At 32.8% G+C, this 26,762-nt stretch overlaps 1 protein-coding gene and 1 long non-coding RNA gene across 11 annotated transcripts in view; both read left to right on the forward strand.

The window, feature by feature from the left end:
* Window positions 1–202: 202 nt before the first annotated feature.
* On the forward strand, window positions 203–2,043 carry LOC125801588 (uncharacterized). Its single transcript, XR_007438784.1, has 2 exons — window positions 203–309; window positions 1,278–2,043. It is a non-coding gene; the product is annotated as an uncharacterized LOC125801588 (long non-coding RNA).
* A 5,442-nt stretch (window positions 2,044–7,485) lies between these two features.
* The window catches only part of LOC125801095 (uncharacterized), a 49,851-nt gene continuing 30,574 nt past the window's right edge, over window positions 7,486–26,762 (forward strand). For 4 of the 10 annotated variants that reach the window (XM_049476898.1, XM_049476897.1, XM_049476894.1 and 1 more), the window contains exons 1-3: window positions 7,486–16,171; window positions 21,634–22,279; window positions 22,664–24,474. In XM_049476898.1, coding sequence (XP_049332855.1) covers window positions 7,506–15,992 — 8,487 coding nt within the window. In that variant the 5' untranslated portion in view covers window positions 7,486–7,505 and the 3' untranslated portion in view covers window positions 15,993–16,171; window positions 21,634–22,279; window positions 22,664–24,474. Of the gene's footprint in view, window positions 16,172–16,966; window positions 20,818–21,633; window positions 22,280–22,663; window positions 25,460–26,762 lie in introns of those variants that run through there. The other 6 variants (XM_049476901.1, XM_049476900.1, XM_049476899.1 and 3 more) reach the window with 4 other exon arrangements.

The raw sequence follows: 26,762 nt of genomic DNA on the forward strand, positions 1-26,762 counted from the left end.
TTGTTGGACTGATTTCATCAGAAAAAGTTTATCTACAGATACTCTTTCTCTAAGGTATGTGGTTTTGGTTGTGGCTATGCTATTTTTGTGGGTATGATTTAATTTCACCTATTCGAAATTAATTTTTGAAATCTGTGTTGATGTTATAGTGAGTTTGTAGCTCAGAATAAATGATGATATTTAGCTATACTTTCAAAGGATTTTTCTATTGGGTTAATATTTTGTGTGTTCAACAGAAAGTTCTGCTGTTGTTGCTGTAGTGACTTCATCAGAGGGACAACTTAAATCTACAAACAGTCTTTGTCCACGGTATGACATTTCTTTTTAATCATTTTATATATGTGTGTATGCTTTAATTTAAATTATTCTAAATTAGTTGTGTTCTTTGCTGTTGCTTGGGTGGCCTGTCTCTAGCTCAGAAGATTTCAAACTGGGTTATCGTCATATACAGACATATATATGACTCTTGTATGAGTCACTTTATATACAGCTAGATAAAAAATGTCTTTTCTATTATTTCTAATTATCTAACCTTAACCGTATCCTACCAAATTAGTAGTTGAGTTCCATGCTGTTTCAGTGGTGTGCTTGTAGGTCAGATTTTTATTGTTATCTTTACCTATATTTTGTGCTAAATTATATATTTTTTATTTGTTCTGTTAACAGATATACATAAAACTAATTAAAATGTAATATAAATGGCAAAGTATAATGTTATGTTAGATATTGCATATGCACATTTAAAATGGGATTTTAACTTAATGGAAATAAACAAATAATAACTATAGGGGACATAAACTAAATGGGAATTTTATTTGTAGTCCTCTGGCTGTATTTCAACAATTTGTTTTAACTACCTAAAAAAGTCTTATTATAAAGATTCTTTGTTAAAGTGCTCATTCTCTAACCAAGTAGCTTGCGACTTGCTCTCATCAACCAGCCATTGTTACCTAGAGGAGATTAATACAGGGCTTTTTGTTGTAGCTGAGAAAGGAATGTGGCCACCATCAAGTTAGCATAACAGTTATTGAGTCTGATTGGTCAATTAGCATACCTGTTAACTGCACACACACACACAGAGGTGGGGGTAAAGTGGGGGTGGTGACCAAATGCATATTTATTTTATGTATGGTACGAATTAAGATGTCATTTCTGCATAGGTTTTTTTTTTTTTTTTTTAAAGCATTTTCGTATATAGCTGTTATACTTTGTACAAAGTTTGTTACCTTTAAATGTCTATACTTATGTTGTTTTTTGCGCTTGTTTGTGTTTTTTAGGTGAAATGAGGGATTTGGTTGTATCCACATTTGGAAAGAAGGAGTTTGCTGTTCGTAAAGGTCTGTATATTCTATATTGCTGATAAATGTTATCTGTGATTTGTTAAGTAAACTTTCATATATCCTTTTTTTTATGCAACTGTGCAGAATACATTTATGTGGTTGTAATAGTGGACTTATTTATTTCAGGTCTGAATGTTTGTTTCTTGACGGATTCAATGTGTCGCGGCATTGATCAACATTTTACAAATGCATACTGTTGGGTGCATCCTGGAACAACATTGGTGCGCTCTGCTCACCAGCATTTGCATCATTTGAAGAGAATCAGCGGTGATACTCTGGTCATCATCCACATTGGGACAAATGACGTGGCAAGTGGAGTTTCAGCTGATACTATTCTTCAACGAATGGCGGACATGGTGGACCGCATATCTTCGTTTTTCAAGGACAAACTGTATTTTGCTGTTTCCGCTGTGCTTCCTCGTTTTGTTGATGACAAGAAGACAAAGCATACAGTAAAGCGCTGTAACATCTTGTTGGAGCGATGGTGTGGAGAACGTGAGAATATGGTTTTTTTGCAAACATGGAAGGCCTTTGTTTTTAGAAGAGACATTCGGGCTGGTCTGTTCAGTGCAGATGGTTTGCATTTGAACAGGCAAGGGAAACTACGTCTGTTTGATTATTTCAAGCATTTCTTGTGGAATTTCTGTCAATTTATTGTTTATGTGCCATCAACAAAAAATAAAGTGATCTGTTGATGTTGAGATATTTTGAGTTGAATCATTTATTTTGTTATACAGAATACATGATATTATAAAATAAGCAATAGAAAAAAATAGAAAATGAATCATGAGTCACAATAAAGATTTGATGATTTTTAGTGGAATATCACTGTGTGCATACTAATAAAGCTTTTGGAACACATAAAAATGATACTGAGATAAGCATTCATTAAAAGTGATTGGTAGAACTAGATTTGAATGTTTGAATGAAGTTAGGTTAACTACAAATAATGTAAACTAAAAGAACAATAATATTAATTAATTTAATAAAATTACGTTAAAAATCATGTCCTATAAACAAAATATATTTTACATAATTGGTTTAATGTTATGATTGGTATTGCATGTGCACGTATGAAATGGAATGTATGTTACAAAACAAGTCATGAGAATAGCATGATTAGCATGAACAGCATGATTTATTTTAACAATAATAAATACATTTTTAAATATGAAGTTACTATATGACCAGTTTATAAAGATAGTTTGATAAAGGTGCTTGTTTTTGTTCCATTTAGAAATTAATGAATTCACTAATGTAGTTATTAAAGTACATTGTTTAAATCTGAATGGGTAATTATCTTTACTGCACAATACATGCTGCTGTTGAAAACACACTGTTATCCTGAGAGGTAAGAAAAAGTTTATAATAGCATTATTCGTGCCAGAGTCTACATGGGTGGTTAGGTTATGTGTTATTTTGGTAGAACAGAAGACGTTTAAACGTTTTCTATATGAGTGAATTTAGGTTAATTACAGTAAATGTAAAGTTAAAGAATATTTATTTAAGAAAGAAAGTATAAATAAGTTATTTATTTTAAAACATCAACAAAGAATAAAGTGATATGTTGCTAAATTTATTTTTGAATGCAGAACACACATTATTTTAAAGAATTGCATTATTGGGACTGGACAAATTAGCTGCATAGAATATATTAAGCAAGTCAGTTATTATTAATAAAATGTCATGTGCATAGTGAACAAAGCAATTGGAATATATGAAAGTTATATTAAAGTAAATGTTCATGTTTAAAAAAAGTGTAGTTCACAAATAAAGTTTTATTTCAGTGAGCAAAAGTACCCACTGTTTTGGTAGAACATAGCATTTTTGAATGTTTTGAATATGAATTTAAAATTATTTACAAAAAGTCAAAGATAAATAATAATAAAGTGCATACAAAAGTTGGTGCGTACCAAAGTTGGTGCATATTGAACAAACTTTGTCCCGGTTACTGGTAACGTTTTGGGGCGCTATGGAGCTCCTGAACTACGCTCAAGCTCACAATTTTTTTTCCAACTTTGAGGCCTGTGTTTTCATGTATCAGAAAGACCTCAAAAAAAAAATATATATATGTATATATATGAAATTTCTATTTCAGATCAAAGGACAGCATAAGTCAAGCAGCCCTGTAAAGTTTTGTGAGTTTTAATCTATTGTAACCTCCTCAAACACCTACCAACACCAAGATGTATTCACTTCCTGTTTTGCTGGGGCATCTCAAAAATTCAACTGTCTGCCATTTAGTCCTTGTTTGAGATATCGACAATTCCTTCACAATTTGTCATCAGATGTGTTTAATGTTTATTTTTGCCAAATAAATTTCTAGGAGTAGTTTGACTACATGTATGCAAAATGCAGATATTTCAAAATGGCCGACTTCCTGTTGGGCGGAGTCAGTCCTACAAATACTGAAAACGTGTCTAATGATGTCTCTTGTGTTTTTGCCAAGTTTCAGGAATTTTCAATGATCTGTGTTCTGACTGTGTCATGGTTTCACTTTGGTTTAGTGTTGCGTCTGCCATTACGTCACCGTTTTAACCGTTTTGTTGTTTAGAATTCAACAAATTTCCTAGGAGTAGTTTGACAACATACGTAAGAAATGAGTGTAAAATGCAGATATTTCACAATATTTTCTGTATTTTAAGTATGTATTTAGGTGTGTTTGATGGGTGTGTGTTTATTAGGTGAAAACAGTGATTTGGTTTAGTCTACATTTGGAAAGAAAAAGTTTGCTGTTTGTAAAGGTTTGTATATTCTGTGTTTTTTAAGAAATTAGATGTATGATTTGTTAAATAAACATGTTTTATCCTTATTTAATCAACCTTTTATATGATATTAAGATAAAAATTATTTTAAGTGCCTATTGATTTGTTAAAGAATATTACATTTAATTTGTTTAATAAAGTTATATTAAAATATATTATTTCATTCCAATTGCTGTTGTATATGGTAATGGAATGTATGTTACAAAGAAAATGTTATGTTTAGTGATGAGAAGGTATTTCACTATGGTTTATTTTAACAATATAAATAAATTATTAAATTGTGAGTTACTATATGACAAGAGTATAAAGATTGTTTGGGAAGGAGTGGGTTTGAGGGGTTGGGGGTCAGCCAGATGTGGGTGTGGTGGAAGGAGTTGATGGGGTGTGCCAACCAGGTGGGGGTGTGGTGGAAGGAGTGGATGGGGGTGTGTCAACCAGGTGTGGGAGTGGCACATTTCTAGTTAAAGGCTGGTGTTGGTCAACTGGTCAGATTAGTCAGTTGCTTTTGGAGGGACGGTGCACTGCGAATTTCTCCTCCTGTTGCTGAAGGGATTTTATCAGAGACAACTTCCAACTTCCAGACTACTCTTCCAACACTCTTTATCCAAGGTATGTGATCTTTGTTTTTGGCTGTATGGTTTAATTCCAGTTATTCTAAATTTGTTCTAAAATAGTAGTGGGTTCTTTGCTGTTGCTCTGCTGGTATTATTGCAGTTCAGAAGACATTATGAAATAAAGGTTAATTTTTTGCTGTTAAATTGCTTCAAATTAATTATTTTTTTATAATCATATATCAGGGATTTCTGCTGCTGCTGAAGCAATATCCCCAGAGACAACTTTAATCCACAAAGAGTCTAAGTGCAAGGTATGGTATATTTATTTTTAATTGCCCAATGTGTGTGTGTAAAATTTAATATGTTATTCTAAAATACTAGCTGAGTTATTTGCTGTTGCTTTAATTGAAGTCGTGCAAATTTAAGCACCAGCCTCTATAGAGCTGTGTGTGACAGTAAGCTGAGAAAGTTTCATGCAGAATCCAAGATGTACTATACTTTTTAATATGAGGGATTATTGGTATGTTGTTAATTATTAGTGAGTCACAGTTTGTATAGTGGTAAAGTATTTAAAATACATACAATCTTTTTTACAGTACATATCTATTGTAAGTGGCCATCTTGGCTGAGCAAAGAGTTTTTAGTTTGAAATTATGTTTGTTACAAAAAAATGAAGTTAAAAAATGTCAGGTTTTCAATACAACTATGTTAACATGGTTTTATTTACAAAAAAATATGTAACATAATTGGTAAAGTACTTGTTTTGTTAGCTATTGCTCATGCACGTTGGAAAGGGAACCTTTCACATAAACTAAATATGAATAATTTTTTATTGTTCTCAATTTCAACTATTTGTTTTAAATACAGAAAATAATCTGTTTAATAGTGAGTTACTATAATATTTTGCACATATGTGCAATATGTGCACATTCTCTAACCAAGTAACCTGCTAGCTGCACCCATCACTGTGCTGTTGTCACCTAGAGGGGATTAAAAAGGGCTCATTGTTGTAGCTGAGAAAGGAATGTGGCCGCCATTAAGACACTCTTTGAGTCTGATTGGGCGATTAGCATAACTATTAACTGGGCAACACACACAGACAGAGGTGGGGGTGAAGTGGGGGGTGGTGACCAAATGCAGATAAATTCTATGCTATGATGTGGCAATGTAGTGATGAGTGTAGCAGATAATAATAAATAAATGTAAAGCTAATAAGTAAATACTTTTAGTCAAGTTTTAACGGCAAAAATAATACATTGTAATGAATTATTACTGGTTTAATACAAGCCAAAATGATGGCTATACATTTTTGTATGTGTTTGATTTTTTTTTTATTGAGATTATTTGTTTGCTAAATGAATTCAGTAGGTAAAAAAGTATGTTTTAATAATTTGATGTGCAGCATGGGTCAATTGTGAGCTGTGTAAGTTTTAAGTTTCTATAGATTTTTGAATAAAAGCTTTTTTTGTATCACCACCCCTCTAATGTACACATGGGTCAAAAATTACCTGCATTCATTTTCTGTGTTATTTCAGGTATGGCTGAGGGTTTCTTTAGCAGAAATATTCATTTTTACTTGTCTTAATTTGTGAGATAACAGCTTTTGTATTTGCTATTTCACAGCTCAGCACAGCTCCCGTCACACACCTCAGTAATGTTTTACCATAGCATTACCTTAAATATTTGACTCCAGTAGTGAAATATAACTGTGCATAATATATGATTAGGTTTAGGTTACCATGCGAGTAAGTACATTTCCTACAAGCTATTATTATTATTCTCAAGCTATATTATTATTATTATTGTACATATTCTTTTTTAGTTAGTTAAATCTACTGTAGCTAGTTAACTATTATAGTAAGCTTAGCTAACTTCTTAGCTAAATACATCAGTATGCCATTTAGCTGCATGTGGTAAAGTTATAACAGTTTAAAAATATTCAGTAGGAAAAAAAAAATCTGCAAAATTTAGATTTTGTAAATAACAGTAAATTTAAAGAAAAAAAAAGATTATGACTTTTATACACAGATAATAATAATAGACATTAATGTACTTAGTCATTCTAACTAAAAGTTAACTATCATTTTTAGTTATAGTTAGCTAACTATAACTAGCTAATAATAATAATTACTTGTGTGTGTGTGTTATGTAATGTTAAAAGCAATACTAAGTTAGCTGTGTGATGGGAGCTGAGCTGAGTTGTGAAATGGTAAATGTGGGTTGTGTCTGATGTGTGTGTGTAACCCAATGTAAAGCCATAAAAGCTGCTTCTTCATAAAGTAATAAAAAATTGTGCTAAAGAAACCCTTATGAATTAACATGAATTAACAAAGAAAATGAATGCAGGTATTTTTTGACTCATGTGTGCATTATACAAACAGGGCTTTTATTTAAAAAGACGGAAACATTTTAAATAAGGATGTATAGTGATCAAAAACAAGTTAGTTCAGAGATTCTGAAGTTCTGAATCACTTAATTTATTGCAAATATATATCATATATTAAAAATGTATGGGTCATTTTTGACCCATGTTGTGAATTAGAAGCGGTGTGCAAAGGCAAAGTATCAAAGGGTTAAACAATCATTATGCATGATGCATTCTGATAACCTTTAGCTAATAGTTTATTCAGACACAATATGTTTTGGACAAGCATTTAATTATAGTTTATGTAACTACATAATATTTAATGTTCACACCATGTTATATATGTATCTGTAGTATAATCTGTATTCTAATTGTAAGAGGTATGTTTTGTAAATTGTGTAATAGTGTAACTGGAAGTGCATTTTATTAATGAAAATTGTCTTACTTTATTTTACAGATGCCACGGAAAAAGTCATTCAGAATGAGGCGTGTGCCCAAGACTGTGAGTACTGTGGTTGATGTGCAGTGCTGCTGCGATTCTAAATTAGTTGGTGGATTGGTGTGTGGTACCAAGCATTTCAGGTTACTCGACAGAAACAATGAAAGAACAGAGATTTGTAGTGTTTTAGGTCTTATTAGGCATAAAGTGTCAAATGTGTGTACTTGGAAGGCTGGTGTGATGGATTCAATTTGTGATGAAGGAAGGATACTTTTGGAGGAGAGGAAACCTACAAAGGGTTTGGCTGGTAGATATAATGCTTTCAACAGAGTGGCTGATGTTTCTCTAGGTAAAGTAATTTGTGGTTCTTATGATTACTTGGAGTTTTCTAGCGCTTTACAAGAGACATTGCTTGATCAACAGTCCTGTTTGTTAAACTTAGATGGATATCACTGTGCAGTTGTGTATCACAATGAATATTTCATTGTTTTGGATTTTAACGCTTGCAATTCTTCTGGTTTGCCGTGTGACTTTGGCGTCTGTGTAGCACAATTTCACACTAGTCTGAATGAAACCATGCTGTTTTTCACAACATTGCTTGAGAAGCTAAAAGCAAAGGTGTTCTCTGTTGCTAGTGTAATGGTGAGGTTGGCTGATGAACAGGTTTCATCAATGCATTGTCCAAGTACTGCTAACGGTATGCATGAAAGTCCTGTGAAAATCTCTGAACAAAAAGTCTGTGTTCCAGAAGGTGTTGAACTGAAGGAGTGTTATGTTAATTTGAAAAGGATGGCAAATGATAACGCTGGAAAGTCTACTGTGCAAACCCCCAAAAAAAGGAAATTAGTCAAAATGGAAGCTATCCATGATTCAGATGTTCAGTGTGATATGAACAATGTTCGATGTGTCCAGGGTTCTTTTCATCAAGGGCATTCTAGATTTGGGAGAAACGGTGGGCGTCAATGTGTGGCTAATTCATTAGCAGCTATGGTAATGCATGAAAAGAAAAACGTCATTGGGTGGAATACAAAATATTTGGACAGTGTTCTCATTTCAGGAAACAAATTTTATTCGTTTTGCAAAACACAAGGACTAATTACTGATGGTAGTGAAAGCCAGTATCTGCTTGTAACAGACTTGCCACAAACAGCCAGAATTGATGATTCTGAATATACTTTTACATTTAGTGACCCCGTGGTAGGGGATGTGAATGTAGAGGATGGCGAACTTCTCAGATCAGGCATTGCATATAGTTTAATAAGTGGTCTAGAAAAAATCTTTTCAATGCATGACAGATGTTTTTTCACTTATGATCAGAGGACCTGTGCTATAATTCGCGTAAATGATCAGTTTGCTTTGATTGATTCTCACGCACGAGATGTGTATGGTAGGACAAACAGTCAGGGGAAAAGCATTGTTCTGTACTTTCCTTCACTTCATGACATTGTTGCTTTGGTGCATGTGTGGGTTTTAGATAGAGAGACACTGCTTGAATCAAATGATTTTGAGATTACGGGGGTTGATATTTGTCCTGTTGTGAGTAATTTGGAAAACAATGAAAGTTGCTTGGAAAGAGTAGTTGGTAACACTAGTAAGTGTATGTTGGTTGATGATTCTAGTTCTTCTTACTCATCTGAAGATACACATGATGTTACTTTCATGAAGGAATTGCCCAGTGTAAAGTATCAGTTTAGTGTACTGTGTAAAGATGTAGGTCAGGGTATATGTAATAAGCTGAATGTAAGTTTTGAAAAGAGGTCTAGCATGGTGCCAGGCAGGTATGGGGATTTAGGAAAACCTTGTAAAACAGAAAATATAGTGGGTGATGGAAACTGCTTCTTCAGGTGTATATCACAAGTAGTCAGTGGTAATCAAGCATACCACCGTAGATTTAGACTTGCTATAGTAAAACACATGCAGGCTAATGAGGCTCAGTACAGTACAGACATAAGACAGGATTACACATCGCTGAAGGAGTACTTAGAGAGGTCTAGAATGAATTTTGTTGGAAGTTGGGCAACAGATATTGAAATCCAAGCTGCAGCAGATTTTCTAGGTGTAGATGTTTACACTTACACTAGTGATAAATGGCTGAAGTTTAACTGCAGGGGCTCAAAAGTTACAGAGGATGGAATTTATTTGGTTCATAGAAATGGGAACCACTATGAAACTGTTGTGTGCGTGAAACGTGGGAGTTGTCAAGATTGCCATATGTTGTGTAAAATACATGAGTTAAATAATGCATGCCCTATGCAAACACGCTCTGTAGGAAACAATCAAGCTAGTAGTCAGAGTTTGATAACAGCAGGTGAATCCCACATAAACAAATGTGCACTGAAACACAAAGGTAGTGATATAGAAAAAACAGACAGAAAGAGGAGATGTTTAAATATCACTGAGGCTGATTGTAAGGAAGCTACAGAGCATACAGCAGTTTTAAAATGTCCTAAACAAATAAAATCTAAATACATGAGAGAAAAGTACAAAAATGCAATGAAAGTGCATTACAAAACAAACACAATCTATAGAAACCAGATAAAGATGCATAATGTCAACAAGTACAAAAAAGACACCAGTCATCGTTCAAAACTGATTGTGTGTATGAAATTAAGATACACAAATGATGAAAAATACAGGTTTAATGTTCGAAATCGCAGCAAAAGCAAATATGCTACTAATGAACACTTTAGGCAACAGCTCCATGAATTTAGCAAACATAAATATGCGACTGATACAGAATTCAGCAAAGCAGTTCGTGAATTCAGTAAAGATAAATATGCTACTCACACAGAATTCAGTAAAGCAGTTCGTAAATTCAGTAAAGATAAATATGCTACTCACCCAGAATTCAGCAAAGCAGTTCGTAAATTCAGTAAAGATAAATATGCTACTCACCCAGAATTCAGCAAAGCAGTTCGTAAATTCAGTAAAGATAAATATGCTACTCACCCAGAATTCAGCAAAGCAGTTCGTAAATTCAGTACAGATAAATATGCTACAGACGCAGAATTCAGCAAAGCAGTTCGTAAATTCAGTACAAATAAATATGCTTCTCACCCAGAATTCAGCAAAGCAGTTCGTAAATTCAGTAAAGATAAATATGCTACAGACGCAGAATTCAGCAAAGCAGTTCGTAAATTCAGTAAAGTGAAATATGCTGACAACCTAAAGTTTAGGTGTGCAGTTCGGGAAAATGTAAAAAAGAAACGTGCTGTTTTAAAACAAAATCTTGAAAGTTTTTCTCAAGTTTTAAAAGACTTTAATTCTATCATAAGGAATGGGCCAGATTTCGTATGTTGTGTTTGTCATAGGTTGCTCTTTAAGCATCAAGTGTCTCTTTGTAAAATTGATAAGTACAAGACTACAAAGGAAATGCAGGCAGTAGCTGAGCACTGTATCACTGAAGATTATCTACATAAGTGTGGTCCAGGGTGTGATGTTCCATGCAACTGGTTGGCAACAAGCAAATCTCAGTTGTGGATTTGTCACAATTGTGATTTTAAACTCTGCCAAAGTATAATGCCTCCAGAAAGTGTTTTAAATAACTTGCAGCTTGAAACAGTACCACCAGAGCTCAGTTGTCTAAACAGTTTAGAACAACATTTGGTAGCTTTACATATTCCGTTTATGAAGCTCTTAGCTTTACCTAAAGGAGCACAAAATGGTGTTCATGGACCAGTTACTTGTGTTCCTTCAAATGTTGTTGATACAACAAACTTGCTACCACGAGCTAATGTAGAGGGGTCTCTGATGCGTGTTAAGTTAAAACGTAAGTTAACATATAAAGGGCATTACGAATATAAATATGTGAACACTGAGCATGTAAAGAGAGCATTGCAGTATTTGAAAAAAAACAACCCATATTATGCTAACATAAATTACAACGAAAATTGGTTAAATGAATTTGAAGAATCAAGTCAACAAAATATCAATGAAAATGAAATTTACTCATCGCTTTCAAATCATAGTTGTGTTGACACAGAAGAGGCAGATAATGTCAATTTCACAGCTGACCACACAGAACAACCACACATCGAATCAGATGAGACTTTACATGACAGACAAACGCATGGTATGTTTATGGATACGTGTCTTCAGCCAGTTGATTTAGGCCAAGAAATCTTAGATCAATATGATAATATTTTAAACATAGCTCCTGCAGAAGGTAACAATCCCATTCGGTTACTTTCTGACAAAAGTAATGAGGCTAAAAGTTTTCCAGCATTGTTTCCAATGGGTGGTCCAACATTTCATGATTTTAGAAATCAGCGGCTTACACTGTCACGCTATTTTAACAATCGTATTTTGAATGCAGATAGTAGGTTTGCTAACAATAATGAATACATCTTCTATGCTCAGTATATGAGTGAAGTAGAACAGGTTTCATCTAGCATATCAATAGCAATGCGCAAAGGCCATAATTCAAACACATCTAGGGAATTTTCTGCAGAGTTAGTGAAAGATAGGCAAACCCTAAAGCAGTTTCTGAACTGTGATGATGGTTATAGGTTTCTTCGACCCATCAGAGGAACACCTGTGTATTGGTCAGGTGTTCAAAAAGATTTGTTTGCCATGGTAAGGCAGCTTGGCATACCTACATTTTTTTGTTCCTTCAGTTCAGCAGATATGAGATGGGACAATTTATTAGAAAGCATGCTGCAACAGGAAAACAGGACTGATAATGTAGACAGTTTAGATTGGGCAGATAAATGTGGCCTATTGCGACGTAACCCAGTTATAGCAGCACGCATGTTTGATTTTAGATGGCATACATTTTTAAATAAAGTAATCTTGTCACCGAGTCAACCGATAGGTAAAGTACTGGATTATTTTTATCGTGTTGAGTTTCAGCAAAGAGGGAGTCCCCATGTACATGCAATGTTTTGGGTGGACAATGCTCCTCAAATTGATAAAGATGATGACAATAATGTGGTAAAATTCATAGACCAATATATATCATCTGAATTACCAAGGAATGACAATGAACTTGTTGAAATTGTCTCAACTGTTCAAATGCACAGTAGGAGGCATTCAAAAACGTGTCGAAAGCGCAACAGTGTATGTCGTTTTAATTTTCCACGACCACCTTCAAATAAAACGTTTATTTCTAGAAAAACAAAAGAAGAGGAATCAACTAAAAAGTGCAGTTGCAGTGCAGTTTCCTGTACATGTCCTTGTGAAGTCTCAAATAAGGTCATGAATAAAGAACAGGCAACAAAAATATTAGCTATGGTAAGGTCAGCTATATCTACAGATACAAATACTTGTAATACAGTTTCTGAGTTGTTTGCCAGTATTGGTATTAACCAAGAAATGTTTGAACTGGCCTATAACATTGCTGGCAGAAAAACTCAAGTTGTTCTGAAAAGAGAAATTACAGATTTGTGGGTAAATCCCTATAATAAAAACTTACTGAAGGCTTGGAATGCTAATATGGATATTCAATATATAGTAGATGCATATGCATGCATTGTATACATCATTTCATACATTTCCAAGGCTGAAAAGGAGATGGGATTGTTATTAAGTGCTGCCCATCGTGAAGCTTCAAAGCACAACAATGTTGATGTAAAAGGCACATTGCAACAATTGGGCAGTGTTTATTTACATAATCGGGATGTAGGTGCTCAAGAAGCAGTGTATAGACTGACAAATATGCATCTAAAAGAAGCTTCACGTAAAGTAGAGTACATACCCACAGGTGATAATTGTGTTCGGCTGAGCCTGCCACTAAAAGTGCTTCAGCAGAAAGCACAGTCAAATGAGCTTACCGAAAAAGCCATGTGGATGACAAACCATGTTGATAGGTATAAAGCAAGGCCAGTAAGAGACCCTTTTCAGGACATGTGTATAGCAGTATTTGTGTCTCAATATCGTGTTGTGGGCAGAACAGAGAAATGTGCAGACAAAATTCAGCTGCAAAACAATGCAGGGTTTGTTAAAAAAAGAACTAGGTCAAAGCCAGCGGTTGTAAGGTATGCAAGATTCTCTGTTGATTCCAATCCTGAAAAATATTATCAAAGTATTTTGCAATTATTCTTGCCATACCGCTGTGAAAATGACTTAAAACCAGCTGACTTCCCAACATTTGAACTATTTTATCACAATGGCCAATATGAAATAAATGGCTCAATGCAAAATGTGAAAAATGTAGTAGATGAAAATAAGCAATTATTTGAAAAAGATGATGAAATTCTTTCTCAAGTTCAGCATGTTGTGGTAGATAATGGTAGTTTAGAAGATGCATGGTGTGAGATGTGTCCGGAGCAAGAGTCAGAGCGCTTAGAATGCCAGGAGGAAAAAACAGAAAGACCAGTAGAGGCTGAGGAGCATGTAGATCAAATTCCTGATTTATCTGTTCCAAGTGTAAAAAAACATAGTTTTGAGCCAAATTTGAATGTACTTTGTAGATCAGATGCTCTCAATCTGCTGAGGTCTCTTAACTCTGAGCAAAAAGACACATTTTATCAAGTAAGACAGTGGTGTTTAGATAAAGTTAGAGGGAAACAGCCAGAGCCTTTCCATTTGTTTATTACTGGAGGTGCAGGAACAGGGAAGACACACTTAATTAGAAGTATTCATTATGAAGCAACCAGGCTTTTATCACAAGTTTCAAGTGCTCCAGACAAGGTGTCAGTGCTATTAACAGCTCCTACTGGAATTGCTGCATTTAACTTGGGAGCTGGTACAATTCATTCTACATTTTCAATAGGGACAGATGTAAAACTTCCCTACACACCTTTAGGAGAAGAAAAATTGAATACGTTGCGTGTTTTATTTAGTGATTTACATATATTGATCATAGATGAGATTTCTATGGTAGATCACAGTCTTCTAGCTTACATTCATGGTAGATTACGACAAATAAAGCAGACAGGCGACTACTCTCCTTTTGGGAAAGTTAGTGTAATTGCAGTAGGAGACTTTTTCCAGCTGCCTCCAGTAAAGGGAAAGCCACTATACTTGGAAAATGCCCCATTAGATTTGTGGAATGGCATATTTTCTAAGTCAGAGTTAACCACCATTGTTAGACAGAAAGACTCTGCTTTTGCTGAAATTCTGAATAGACTACGCACACATCACAGGTCTACACCATTATCACTGCAGGATGTACATGCTCTTAAACAGAGGGAAACTGGGGAAACATCTTCTGCGCTGCATATTTTTGCAACAAATGCTCAGGTAGAAGAGCATAATGTTAAGCAAATTATTGCATCTTGCCCTGAACATATTTGTGTAGAGGCACAAGATTATGAAAAAAATCGCCAAACTGGAAAAATGCAGCTTAAAAATGGACACTTTTCTAAAGTATTTAATTCATGCTTACCAGAAAAGTTGTTAATAGGAGAAGGTGCACGAGTAATGCTAATTAAAAATATTGATGTTACTGATGGGCTTGTGAATGGTGTCTGTGGTACTGTTACAGACATAGCACATGATAAAAATAGCACATTGGTGAAAACTGTGTTTGTTCAATTTGATGATCAAAAAGTTGGCCAAAATAGTCGAAAGCGTACACCACCACCTAGACATATCATACATTCAACACCAATTAATTTGGAAGAGGAGCGTGTTAATAGCAAGGGAGGATTGCGCAAGCAATTTCCATTAAAATTGGCTTGGGCTTGCACTGTGCACAAAGTGCAGGGACTAACGGTAAAACAAGCAGTTATATCACTTAAAAAGATTTTTGCACCTGGACAGGCTTATGTTGCTTTAAGTCGAGTAGAGACTTTAAGTGGGTTAATCATTCAGGATTTTGCTGATAAAGCAATTTATTGTAGAAGTAATATCCAGGAATGTATTAATAACATGGCACAATTTTCATTATATAATGTCAGTCCAATTAAAACGCAGAACTCTTTTTCGGTTCTTTTAATGAATGTTCAGGGTCTAAATTGTCATTTGTTAGACTTAACTGCTTCAGCACAATCCTTTAGTTATCCTTGTATAGCGGTAACAGAGACTTGGCTACCTGCAAATGTATCAGGTGATTCGACTCACATTGAAGGTTACCAGTTTCATAGTGCTCCACGTTGCCTTGCTTACAGTTCAGACAACCCTCTGTTAAAATCAATTCAGCAACAACAACATGGGGGTGTTGGAATGTACTGCAAAGATAATACTGATTATAGTATTTTAGACATTTCAGGTGTAAATATAGAATGCATTATATGTCAATTCAACCAACTTGAAATAATCATAGTTGTGATATACAGACCACCACAATATTGTTTATCATTGTTCCAAAAATACATCAGTCAATTATGCAATACATTATGCAATTTGTCAGATAACATCTTTCTAATTGGCGATTGGAACCATGATGAACTGAAATCTCATGCCATGTCTATGTTTATGGAAAATCTAGGCTATTCTCAGTGTGTAACAGAATGTACCACTGAAAATGGAACGCTAATTGATCATGTGTACAAAAAAATGACATCTAACTATACCATCAATACACAAGTTATGCCAATGTATTTTAGTTCACATGAAGCAATTTATTGTACATTTTCACAAACATAAGTGTTCCTCTCAAATATAAAAAAAACTATTAAAAACTATAATCATAAGTATATCACTAATTTAATGTGTACAACTTTAGCATAATCCAATTGTCTCGTGTCAGCAAAAATGTATCTAGGTAATGTAAATATATACAGCTGCAAAATTATGAAAATTATTTATTTATTATTTACTAATAAGTCTAAGTACTTGGTGGTTGAGACAATGGACCATGAACACAGTGTTAGGCTGTGCTTCTGGATCCTTGTGAAACCAGTACCAGACTATAACTGTTGCTGTGTTCTGCTCACAACAACACTAAAACCTAAAAACATGCTGTAACATATTTATATAATGATATTTAATACTACTTTAATTAATTGTATTTATGTAATGTTAAATAGGTCTGTGTACTTGGTGGTTGAGACAATGGACCATGAACACAGTGTTAGGCTGTGCTTCTGGATCCTTGTGAAACCAGTACCAGACTATAACTGTTGCTGTGTTCTGCTCACAACAACACTAAAAACCTAAAAACATGAACTTAAATATTTATTATATTATGAAATTTAATAGTACTTTTACAAACTGCTGTGTTCTGCCCACAACAACATTAAAACCTAAAAACATGCTGTAACATATTTATATAATGATATTTAATACTACTTTAATTAATTGTATTTATGTAATGTTAAATAGGTCTGTGTACTTGGTGGTTGAGACAATGGACCATGAACACAGTGTTAGGCTGTGCTTCTGGATCCTTGTGAAACCAGTACCAGACTATAACTGTTGCTGTGTTCTGCTCACAACAACATTAAAAACCTAAAAACATGAACTTAAATATTTATTATATTATGAAATTTAATAGTACTTTTACAAACTGCTGAATTCTGCTTCCAACAACATTAAAAACCTAAAAACATACTCTTACATATTTATGTAATGATATTTAATACTACTTTAATTAATTGTATTTATGAAATGTAATGTAGGTCTGAGTACTTGGTGGTTGAGACAATGGACCATGAACACAGTGTTAGACTGTGCTTCTGGATCCTTGTGAAACCAGTACCAGACTATAACTGTTGCTGTGTTCTGCTCACAACAACATTAAAACCTAAAAACATGAACTTTAATATTTATTATATTATGAAATTTAATAGTACTTTTACAAACTGCTGTGTTCTGCCCACAACACTAAAAACCTAAATATATTAACTTACCTATTTCTATGATGATTTTTAATACTAATTTAATTAATTGTATTTATGTAATGTTAAATAGGTCTGAGTACTTGGTGGTTGAGACAATGGACCATGAACACAGTGTTAGGCTGTGCTTCTGGATCCTTGTGAAACCAGTACCAGACTATAACTGTTGCTGTGTTCTGCCCACAACAACATTAAAAACCTAAAAACATGAACTTAAATATTTATTATATTATGAAATTTAATAGTACTTTTACAAACTGCTGAATTCTGCTTCCAACAACATTAAAAACCTAAAAACATGAACTTAAATATTTATTATATTATGAAATTTAATAGTACTTTTACAAACTGCTGTGTTCTGCTTCCAACAACACTAAAAACCAAAGAACATGCTGTATCATATTTATATAATGATATTTAATACTACTTTTATTTATTTATGTAATGCTAAATAGGTCTGTGTACTTGGTGGTTGAGACAATGGACCATGAACACAGTGTTAGGCTGTGCTTCTGGATCCTTGTGAAACCAGTACCAGACTATAACTGTTGCTGTGTTCTGCTCACAACAACACTAAAAAACTAAAAACATGAACTTAAATATTTATTATATTATGAAATTTAATAGTACTTTTACAAACTGCTGAATTCTGCTTCCAACAACATTAAAAACCTAAAAACATGAACTTAAATATTTATTATATTATGAAATTTAATAGTACTTTTACAAACTGCTGTGTTCTGCCCACAACACTAAAAACCTAAATATATTAACTTACCTATTTCTATGATGATTTTTAATACTACTTTAATTAATTGTATTTATGTAATGTTAAATAGGTCTGTGTACTTGGTGGTTGAGACAATGGACCATGAACACAGTGTTAGACTGTGCTTCTGGATCCTTGTGAAACCAGTACCAGACTATAACTGTTGCTGTGTTCTGCTCACAACAACATTAAAAACCTAAAAATATGCTCTAACATAGTAATATAAAGATATGTAACAGTACTTTTACAAATTGCCTGTTATTTTGCTTTTATTATTATATCTTTAATATAACTCTGTATTAACAACAAAGCATAATTGGTCCTCCGAAGAGGGGGGGTGGTGGCGGGCCCAAAAATTATCTTAAATATTTATATAATATTTTATATTATTTTCATTAATTGTCTTCCTAAAATTGTTAAATAGGTCTGAGTACTTGGTGGTTGAGACAATGGACCATGAACACAGTGTTAGGCTGTGCTTCTGGATCCTTGTGAAACCAGTACCAGACTATAACTGTTGCTGTGTTCTGCTCACAACAACACTAAAAACCTAAAAACATGAACTTAAATATTTATTATATTATGAAATTTAATAGTACTTTTACAAACTGCTGAATTCTGCTTCCAACAACACTAAAAACCAAAGAACATGCTGTATCATATTTATATAATGATATTTAATACTACTTTTATTTATTTATGTAATGCTAAATAGGTCTGTGTACTTGGTGGTTGAGACAATGGACCATGAACACAGTGTTAGGCTGTGCTTCTGGATCCTTGTGAAACCAGTACCAGACTATAACTGTTGCTGTGTTCTGCTCACAACAACACTAAAAAACTAAAAACATGAACTTAAATATTTATTATATTATGAAATTTAATAGTACTTTTACAAACTGCTGTGTTCTGCCCACAACACTAAAAACCTAAATATATTAACTTACCTATTTCTATGATGATTTTTAATACTAATTTAATTAATTGTATTTATGTAATGTTAAATAGGTCTGAGTACTTGGTGGTTGAGACAATGGACCATGAACACAGTGTTAGGCTGTGCTTCTGGATCCTTGTGAAACCAGTACCAGACTATAACTGTTGCTGTGTTCTGCCCACAACAACATTAAAAACCTAAAAACATGAACTTAAATATTTATTATATTATGAAATTTAATAGTACTTTTACAAACTGCTGTGTTCTGCTTCCAACAACACTAAAAACCAAAGAACATGCTGTATCATATTTATATAATGATATTTAATACTACTTTTATTTATTTATGTAATGCTAAATAGGTCTGTGTACTTGGTGGTTGAGACAATGGACCATGAACACAGTGTTAGGCTGTGCTTCTGGATCCTTGTGAAACCAGTACCAGACTATAACTGTTGCTGTGTTCTGCTCACAACAACACTAAAAAACTAAAAACATGAACTTAAATATTTATTATATTATGAAATTTAATAGTACTTTTACAAACTGCTGAATTCTGCTTCCAACAACATTAAAAACCTAAAAACATGAACTTAAATATTTATTATATTATGAAATTTAATAGTACTTTTACAAACTGCTGAATTCTGCTTCCAACAACATTAAAAACCTAAAAACATGAACTTAAATATTTATTATATTATGAAATTTAATAGTACTTTTACAAACTGCTGAATTCTGCTTCCAACAACACTAAAAACCAAAGAACATGCTGTATCATATTTATATAATGATATTTAATACTACTTTTATTTATTTATGTAATGCTAAATAGGTCTGTGTACTTGGTGGTTGAGACAATGGACCATGAACACAGTGTTAGGCTGTGCTTCTGGATCCTTGTGAAACCAGTACCAGACTATAACTGTTGCTGTGTTCTGCTCACAACAACATTAAAAACCTAAAAACATGAACTTAAATATTTATTATATTATGAAATTTAATAGTACTTTTACAAACTGCTGAATTCTGCTTCCAACAACATTAAAAACCTAAAAACATGAACTTAAATATTTATTATATTATGAAATTTAATAGTACTTTTACAAACTGCTGAATTCTGCTTCCAACAACATTAAAAACCTAAAAACATGAACTTAAATATTTATTATATTATGAAATTTAATAGTACTTTTACAAACTGCTGTGTTCTGCCCACAACACTAAAAACCTAAATATATTAACTTACCTATTTCTATGATGATTTTTAATACTACTTTAATTAATTGTATTTATGTAATGTTAAATAGGTCTGTGTACTTGGTGGTTGAGACAATGGACCATGAACACAGTGTTAGACTGTGCTTCTGGATCCTTGTGAAACCAGTACCAGACTATAACTGTTGCTGTGTTCTGCTCACAACAACATTAAAAACCTAAAAATATGCTCTAACATAGTAATATAAAGATATGTAACAGTACTTTTACAAATTGCCTGTTATTTTGCTTTTATTATTATATCTTTAATATAACTCTGTATTAACAACAAAGCATAATTGGTCCTCCGAAGAGGGGGGGTGGTGGCGGGCCCAAAAATTATCTTGAATATTTATATAATATTTAATATTATTTTCATTAATTGTCTTCCTAAAATTGTTAAATAGGTCTGAGTACTTGGTGGTTGAGACAATGGACCATGAACACAGTGTTAGGCTGTGCTTCTGGATCCTTGTGAAACCAGTACCAGACTATAACTGTTGCTGTGTTCTGCTCACAACAACATTAAAAACCTAAAAACATGAACTTAAATATTTATTATATTATGAAATTTAATAGTACTTTTACAAACTGCTGAATTCTGCTTCCAACAACATTAAAAACCTAAAAACTTGAACTTAAATATTTATTATATTATGAAATTTAATAGTACTTTTACAAACTGCTGAATTCTGCTTCCAACAACATTAAAAACCTAAAAACATGAACTTAAATATTTATTATATTATGAAATTTAATAGTACTTTTACAAACTGCTGTGTTCTGCCCACAACACTAAAAACCTAAATATATTAACTTACCTATTTCTATGATGATTTTTAATACTACTTTAATTAATTGTATTTATGTAATGTTAAATAGGTCTGTGTACTTGGTGGTTGAGACAATGGACCATGAACACAGTGTTAGACTGTGCTTCTGGATCCTTGTGAAACCAGTACCAGACTATAACTGTTGCTGTGTTCTGCCCACAACAACATTAAAAACCTAAAAACATGAACTTAAATATTTATTATATTATGAAATTTAATAGTACTTTTACAAACTGCTGAATTCTGCTTCCAACAACACTAAAAACCAAAGAACATGCTGTATCATATTTATATAATGATATTTAATACTACTTTTATTTAATACTACTTTTATTTATTTATGTAATGCTAAATAGGTCTGTGTACTTGGTGGTTGAGACAATGGACCATGAACACAGTGTTAGGCTGTGCTTCTGGATCCTTGTGAAACCAGTACCAGACTATAACTGTTGCTGTGTTCTGCTCACAACAACATTAAAAACCTAAAAACATGAACTTAAATATTTATTATATTATGAAATTTAATAGTACTTTTACAAACTGCTGAATTTTGCTTCCAACAACATTAAAAACCTAAAAACATACTCTTACATATTTATGTAATGATATTTAATACTACTTTAATTAATTGTATTTATGAAATGTAATGTAGGTCTGAGTACTTGGTGGTTGAGACAATGGACCATGAACACAGTGTTAGACTGTGCTTCTGGATCCTTGTGAAACCAGTACCAGACTATAACTGTTGCTGTGTTCTGCTCACAACAACATTAAAACCTAAAAACATGAACTTTAATATTTATTATATTATGAAATTTAATAGTACTTTTACAAACTGCTGTGTTCTGCCCACAACACTAAAAACCTAAATATATTAACTTACCTATTTCTATGATGATTTTTAATACTACTTTAATTAATTGTATTTATGTAATGTTAAATAGGTCTGTGTACTTGGTGGTTGAGACAATGGACCATGAACACAGTGTTAGGCTGTGCTTCTGGATCCTTGTGAAACCAGTACCAGACTATAACTGTTGCTGTGTTCTGCTCACAACAACATTAAAAACCTAAAAATATGCTCTAACATAGTAATATAAAGATATGTAACAGTACTTTTACAAATTGCCTGTTATTTTGCTTTTATTATTATATCTTTAATATAACTCTGTATTAACAACAAAGCATAATTGGTCCTCCGAAGAGGGGGGGTGGTGGCGGGCCCAAAAATTATCTTAAATATTTATATAATATTTAATATTATTTTCATTAATTGTCTTCCTAAAATTGTTAAATAGGTCTGTGTACTTGGTGGTTGAGACAATGGACCATGAACACAGTGTTAGGCTGTGCTTCTGGATCCTTGTGAAACCAGTACCAGACTATAACTGTTGCTGTGTTCTGCACACAACAACATTAAAAACCTAAAAACATGAACTTAAATATTTATTATATTATGAAATTTAATAGTACTTTTACAAACTGCTGAATTCTGCTTCCAACAACATTAAAAACCTAAAAACATGAACTTAAATATTTATTATATTATGAAATTTAATAGTACTTTTACAAACTGCTGTGTTCTGCCCACAACACTAAAAACCTAAATATATTAACTTACCTATTTCTATGATGATTTTTAATACTACTTTAATTAATTGTATTTATGTAATGTTAAATAGGTCTGAGTACTTGGTGGTTGAGACAATGGACCATGAACACAGTGTTAGACTGTGCTTCTGGATCCTTGTGAAACCAGTACCAGACTATAACTGTTGCTGTGTTCTGCCCACAACAACATTAAAAACCTAAAAACATGAACTTAAATATTTATTATATTATGAAATTTAATAGTACTTTTACAAACTGCTGAATTCTGCTTCCAACAACACTAAAAACCAAAGAACATGCTGTATCATATTTATATAATGATATTTAATACTACTTTTATTTATTTATGTAATGCTAAATAGGTCTGTGTACTTGGTGGTTGAGACAATGGACCATGAACACAGTGTTAGGCTGTGCTTCTGGATCCTTGTGAAACCAGTACCAGACTATAACTGTTGCTGTGTTCTGCTCACAACAACATTAAAAACCTAAAAACATGAACTTAAATATTTATTATATTATGAAATTTAATAGTACTTTTACAAACTGCTGAATTCTGCTTCCAACAACATTAAAAACCTAAAAACATGAACTTAAATATTTATTATATTATGAAATTTAATAGTACTTTTACAAACTGCTGAATTCTGCTTCCAACAACATTAAAAACCTAAAAACATGAACTTAAATATTTATTATATTATGAAATTTAATAGTACTTTTACAAACTGCTGTGTTCTGCCCACAACACTAAAAACCTAAATATATTAACTTACCTATTTCTATGATGATTTTTAATACTACTTTAATTAATTGTATTTATGTAATGTTAAATAGGTCTGTGTACTTGGTGGTTGAGACAATGGACCATGAACACAGTGTTAGACTGTGCTTCTGGATCCTTGTGAAACCAGTACCAGACTATAACTGTTGCTGTGTTCTGCTCACAACAACATTAAAAACCTAAAAATATGCTCTAACATAGTAATATAAAGATATGTAACAGTACTTTTACAAATTGCCTGTTATTTTGCTTTTATTATTATATCTTTAATATAACTCTGTATTAACAACAAAGCATAATTGGTCCTCCGAAGAGGGGGGGTGGTGGCGGGCCCAAAAATTATCTTAAATATTTATATAATATTTAATATTATTTTCATTAATTGTCTTCCTAAAATTGTTAAATAGGTCTGTGTACTTGGTGGTTGAGACAATGGACCATGAACACAGTGTTAGGCTGTGCTTCTGGATCCTTGTGAAACCAGTACCAGACTATAACTGTTGCTGTGTTCTGCTCACAACAACATTAAAAACCTAAAAACATGAACTTAAATATTTATTATATTATGAAATTTAATAGTACTTTTACAAACTGCTGAATTCTGCTTCCAACAACATTAAAAACCTAAAAACTTGAACTTAAATATTTATTATATTATGAAATTTAATAGTACTTTTACAAACTGCTGTGTTCTGCCCACAACACTAAAAACCTAAATATATTAACTTACCTATTTCTATGATGATATTTAATACTACTTTAATTAATTGTATTTATGTAATGTTAAATAGGTCTGTGTACTTGGTGGTTGAGACAATGGACCATGAACACAGTGTTAGGCTGTGCTTCTGGATCCTTGTGAAACCAGTACCAGACTATAACTGTTGCTGTGTTCTGCTCACAACAACACTAAAAACCTAAAAACATGAACTTAAATATTTATTATATTATGAAATTTAATAGTACTTTTACAAACTGCTGAATTCTGCTTCCAACAACATTAAAAACCTAAAAACATGCTGTATCATATTTATATAATGATATTTAATACTACTTTTATTTAATACTACTTTTATTTATTTATGTAATGCTAAATAGGTCTGTGTACTTGGTGGTTGAGACAATGGACCATGAACACAGTGTTAGGCTGTGCTTCTGGATCCTTGTGAAACCAGTACCAGACTATAACTGTTGCTGTGTTCTGCTCACAACAACATTACCTAAAAACATGAACTTAAATATTTATTATATTATGAAATTTAATAGTACTTTCACAAACTGCTGTGTTCTGCCCACAACACTAAAAACCTAAATATATTAACTTACCTATTTCTATGATGATTTTTAATACTACTTTAATTAATTGTATTTATGTAATGCTAAATAGGTCTGTGTACTTGGTGGTTGAGACAATGGACCATGAACACAGTGTTAGGCTGTGCTTCTGGATCCTTGTGAAACCAGTACCAGACTATAACTGTTGCTGTGTTCTGCTCACAACAACACTAAAAAACTAAAAACATGAACTTAAATATTTATTATATTATGAAATTTAATAGTACTTTTACAAACTGTTGTGTTCTGCTTCAAACAACAATAAAAGCCTAAAAACATGCTGTTACATATGTATATGATGATTTTTAATACTACTTTAATTAATTGTATTTATGTAATGTTAAATAGGTCTGTGTACTTGGTGGTTGAGACAATGGACCATGAACACAGTGTTAGGCTGTGCTTCTGGATCCTTGTGAAACCAGTACCAGACTATAACTGTTGCTGTGTTCTGCTCACAACAACATTAAAAACCTTAAAATATGCTCTAACATAGTAATATAAAGATATGTAACAGTACTTTTACAAATTGCCTGTTATTTTGCTTTTATTATTATATCTTTAATATAACTCTGTATTAACAATAAAGCTTAATTGGTCCTCCGAAGAGGGGGGGTGGTGGCGGGCCCAAAAAAAATGCTCTTAAATATTTATATAATGATATTCAATATTATTTTCATTAATCGTCTTCATAAAATTGTAAAATAGGTTGAGATAATGGACCATGAACACAGTGTTAGACTGTGCTTCTGGATCCTTGTGAAACCAGTACCAGACTATAACTGTTGCTGTGTTTTGCTCACAGCCACCTCTACCATTTTATTCTCAAATTGTCCTGTTCCTAAAAGAAATTATTATTATTATTAATAATAATAATAATAATAATAATAATAATAATAATAATAATAATAATAATAATAATAATAATAATAATTCATAAATGTAGCCAAATAGCCCAATTTAACCAAAAAATGCTTAAATCATAAATGCACCCAAATTTAACAATATAAATGATAAATGTAGCCAATAAAAAACAAAAGTCACTAGTGATGGTACTCTCATTCATTGAGATAGGGTTCAACTCCCTGTGGTGACCATGTTTTTATGGTGCACATTTCTTAATTTCCGAACATTTATGTCACTACAACAACCAACTCAACACAATAATATAGCTTATTGTTCATTAGGCAAGGGACAAATTAATCTTACACAACCAACATCACTACATACATTTAGCTCATGACCTACCAACAGCACCATGCAGTACCTAGGTGTCAATCTCCTGTTTTGATGTGGAATCTGAAAAATTAAACCATTCACCATTTCCTCCTCGTTGGGCGGAGCTAATACAAGCCAGTTGCAAATATGTGCAGAGTCAAAGTATCTCCATCGTTCCAAAATTTGGGAATATTAGACAAATTTTGGAAAGTCCACAGCTAATTTATTAAACAACCGAATTAGGGGGCGCTGTAGAGTCCGCTAGCTACACATGAAAAAATTATCACAATATTTGTAAAGTGTTTTTAGATCCTTTACAATCGTTCAATTTTCAAGAGTTTTTAAGCATTCCCGTAATGTCAAATATTCATTGCAACCTAGGTGGCGCTATAGAGCCAATGAAATATGTATATATGAAATTTCAATTTTTAATCAAAGGACCGCTTAAATCAAGCAGGCCTGAAAAGTTTCGTGAGTGTTCAACCTGTTTTACCTCCTCAAACACCTACCAACACAAGAATGTATTCACTTCCTGTTTTAATGGGGTATCTCAAGCAATTCAACTGTCCGCCATTTCGTCCTCGTTTAAGATATTGACTATTCCTTCGCAATTTATCATCAGGTGTGTTAGTAGTTTATTGCTGACAAATATCAAGAGTATTCAACAAACTCCCTAGGAGGAGTTCGACAAAGTATGCAAAAAATGTGTGTAAAATGCACGTTTTTCAAAATGGCCGACTTCCTGTTGGGCGGAGTCAATCATATCAACACTGAAAACGTGTGTAATGATGTCTTTTATATTTTTGCCAAGTTTCATGAATTTCCAAGCAGCT

The sequence above is a fragment of the Astyanax mexicanus genome, chromosome 4 (assembly GCF_023375975.1).
Source record: "Astyanax mexicanus isolate ESR-SI-001 chromosome 4, AstMex3_surface, whole genome shotgun sequence".
Taxonomy (NCBI): domain Eukaryota; kingdom Metazoa; phylum Chordata; class Actinopteri; order Characiformes; family Acestrorhamphidae; genus Astyanax; species Astyanax mexicanus.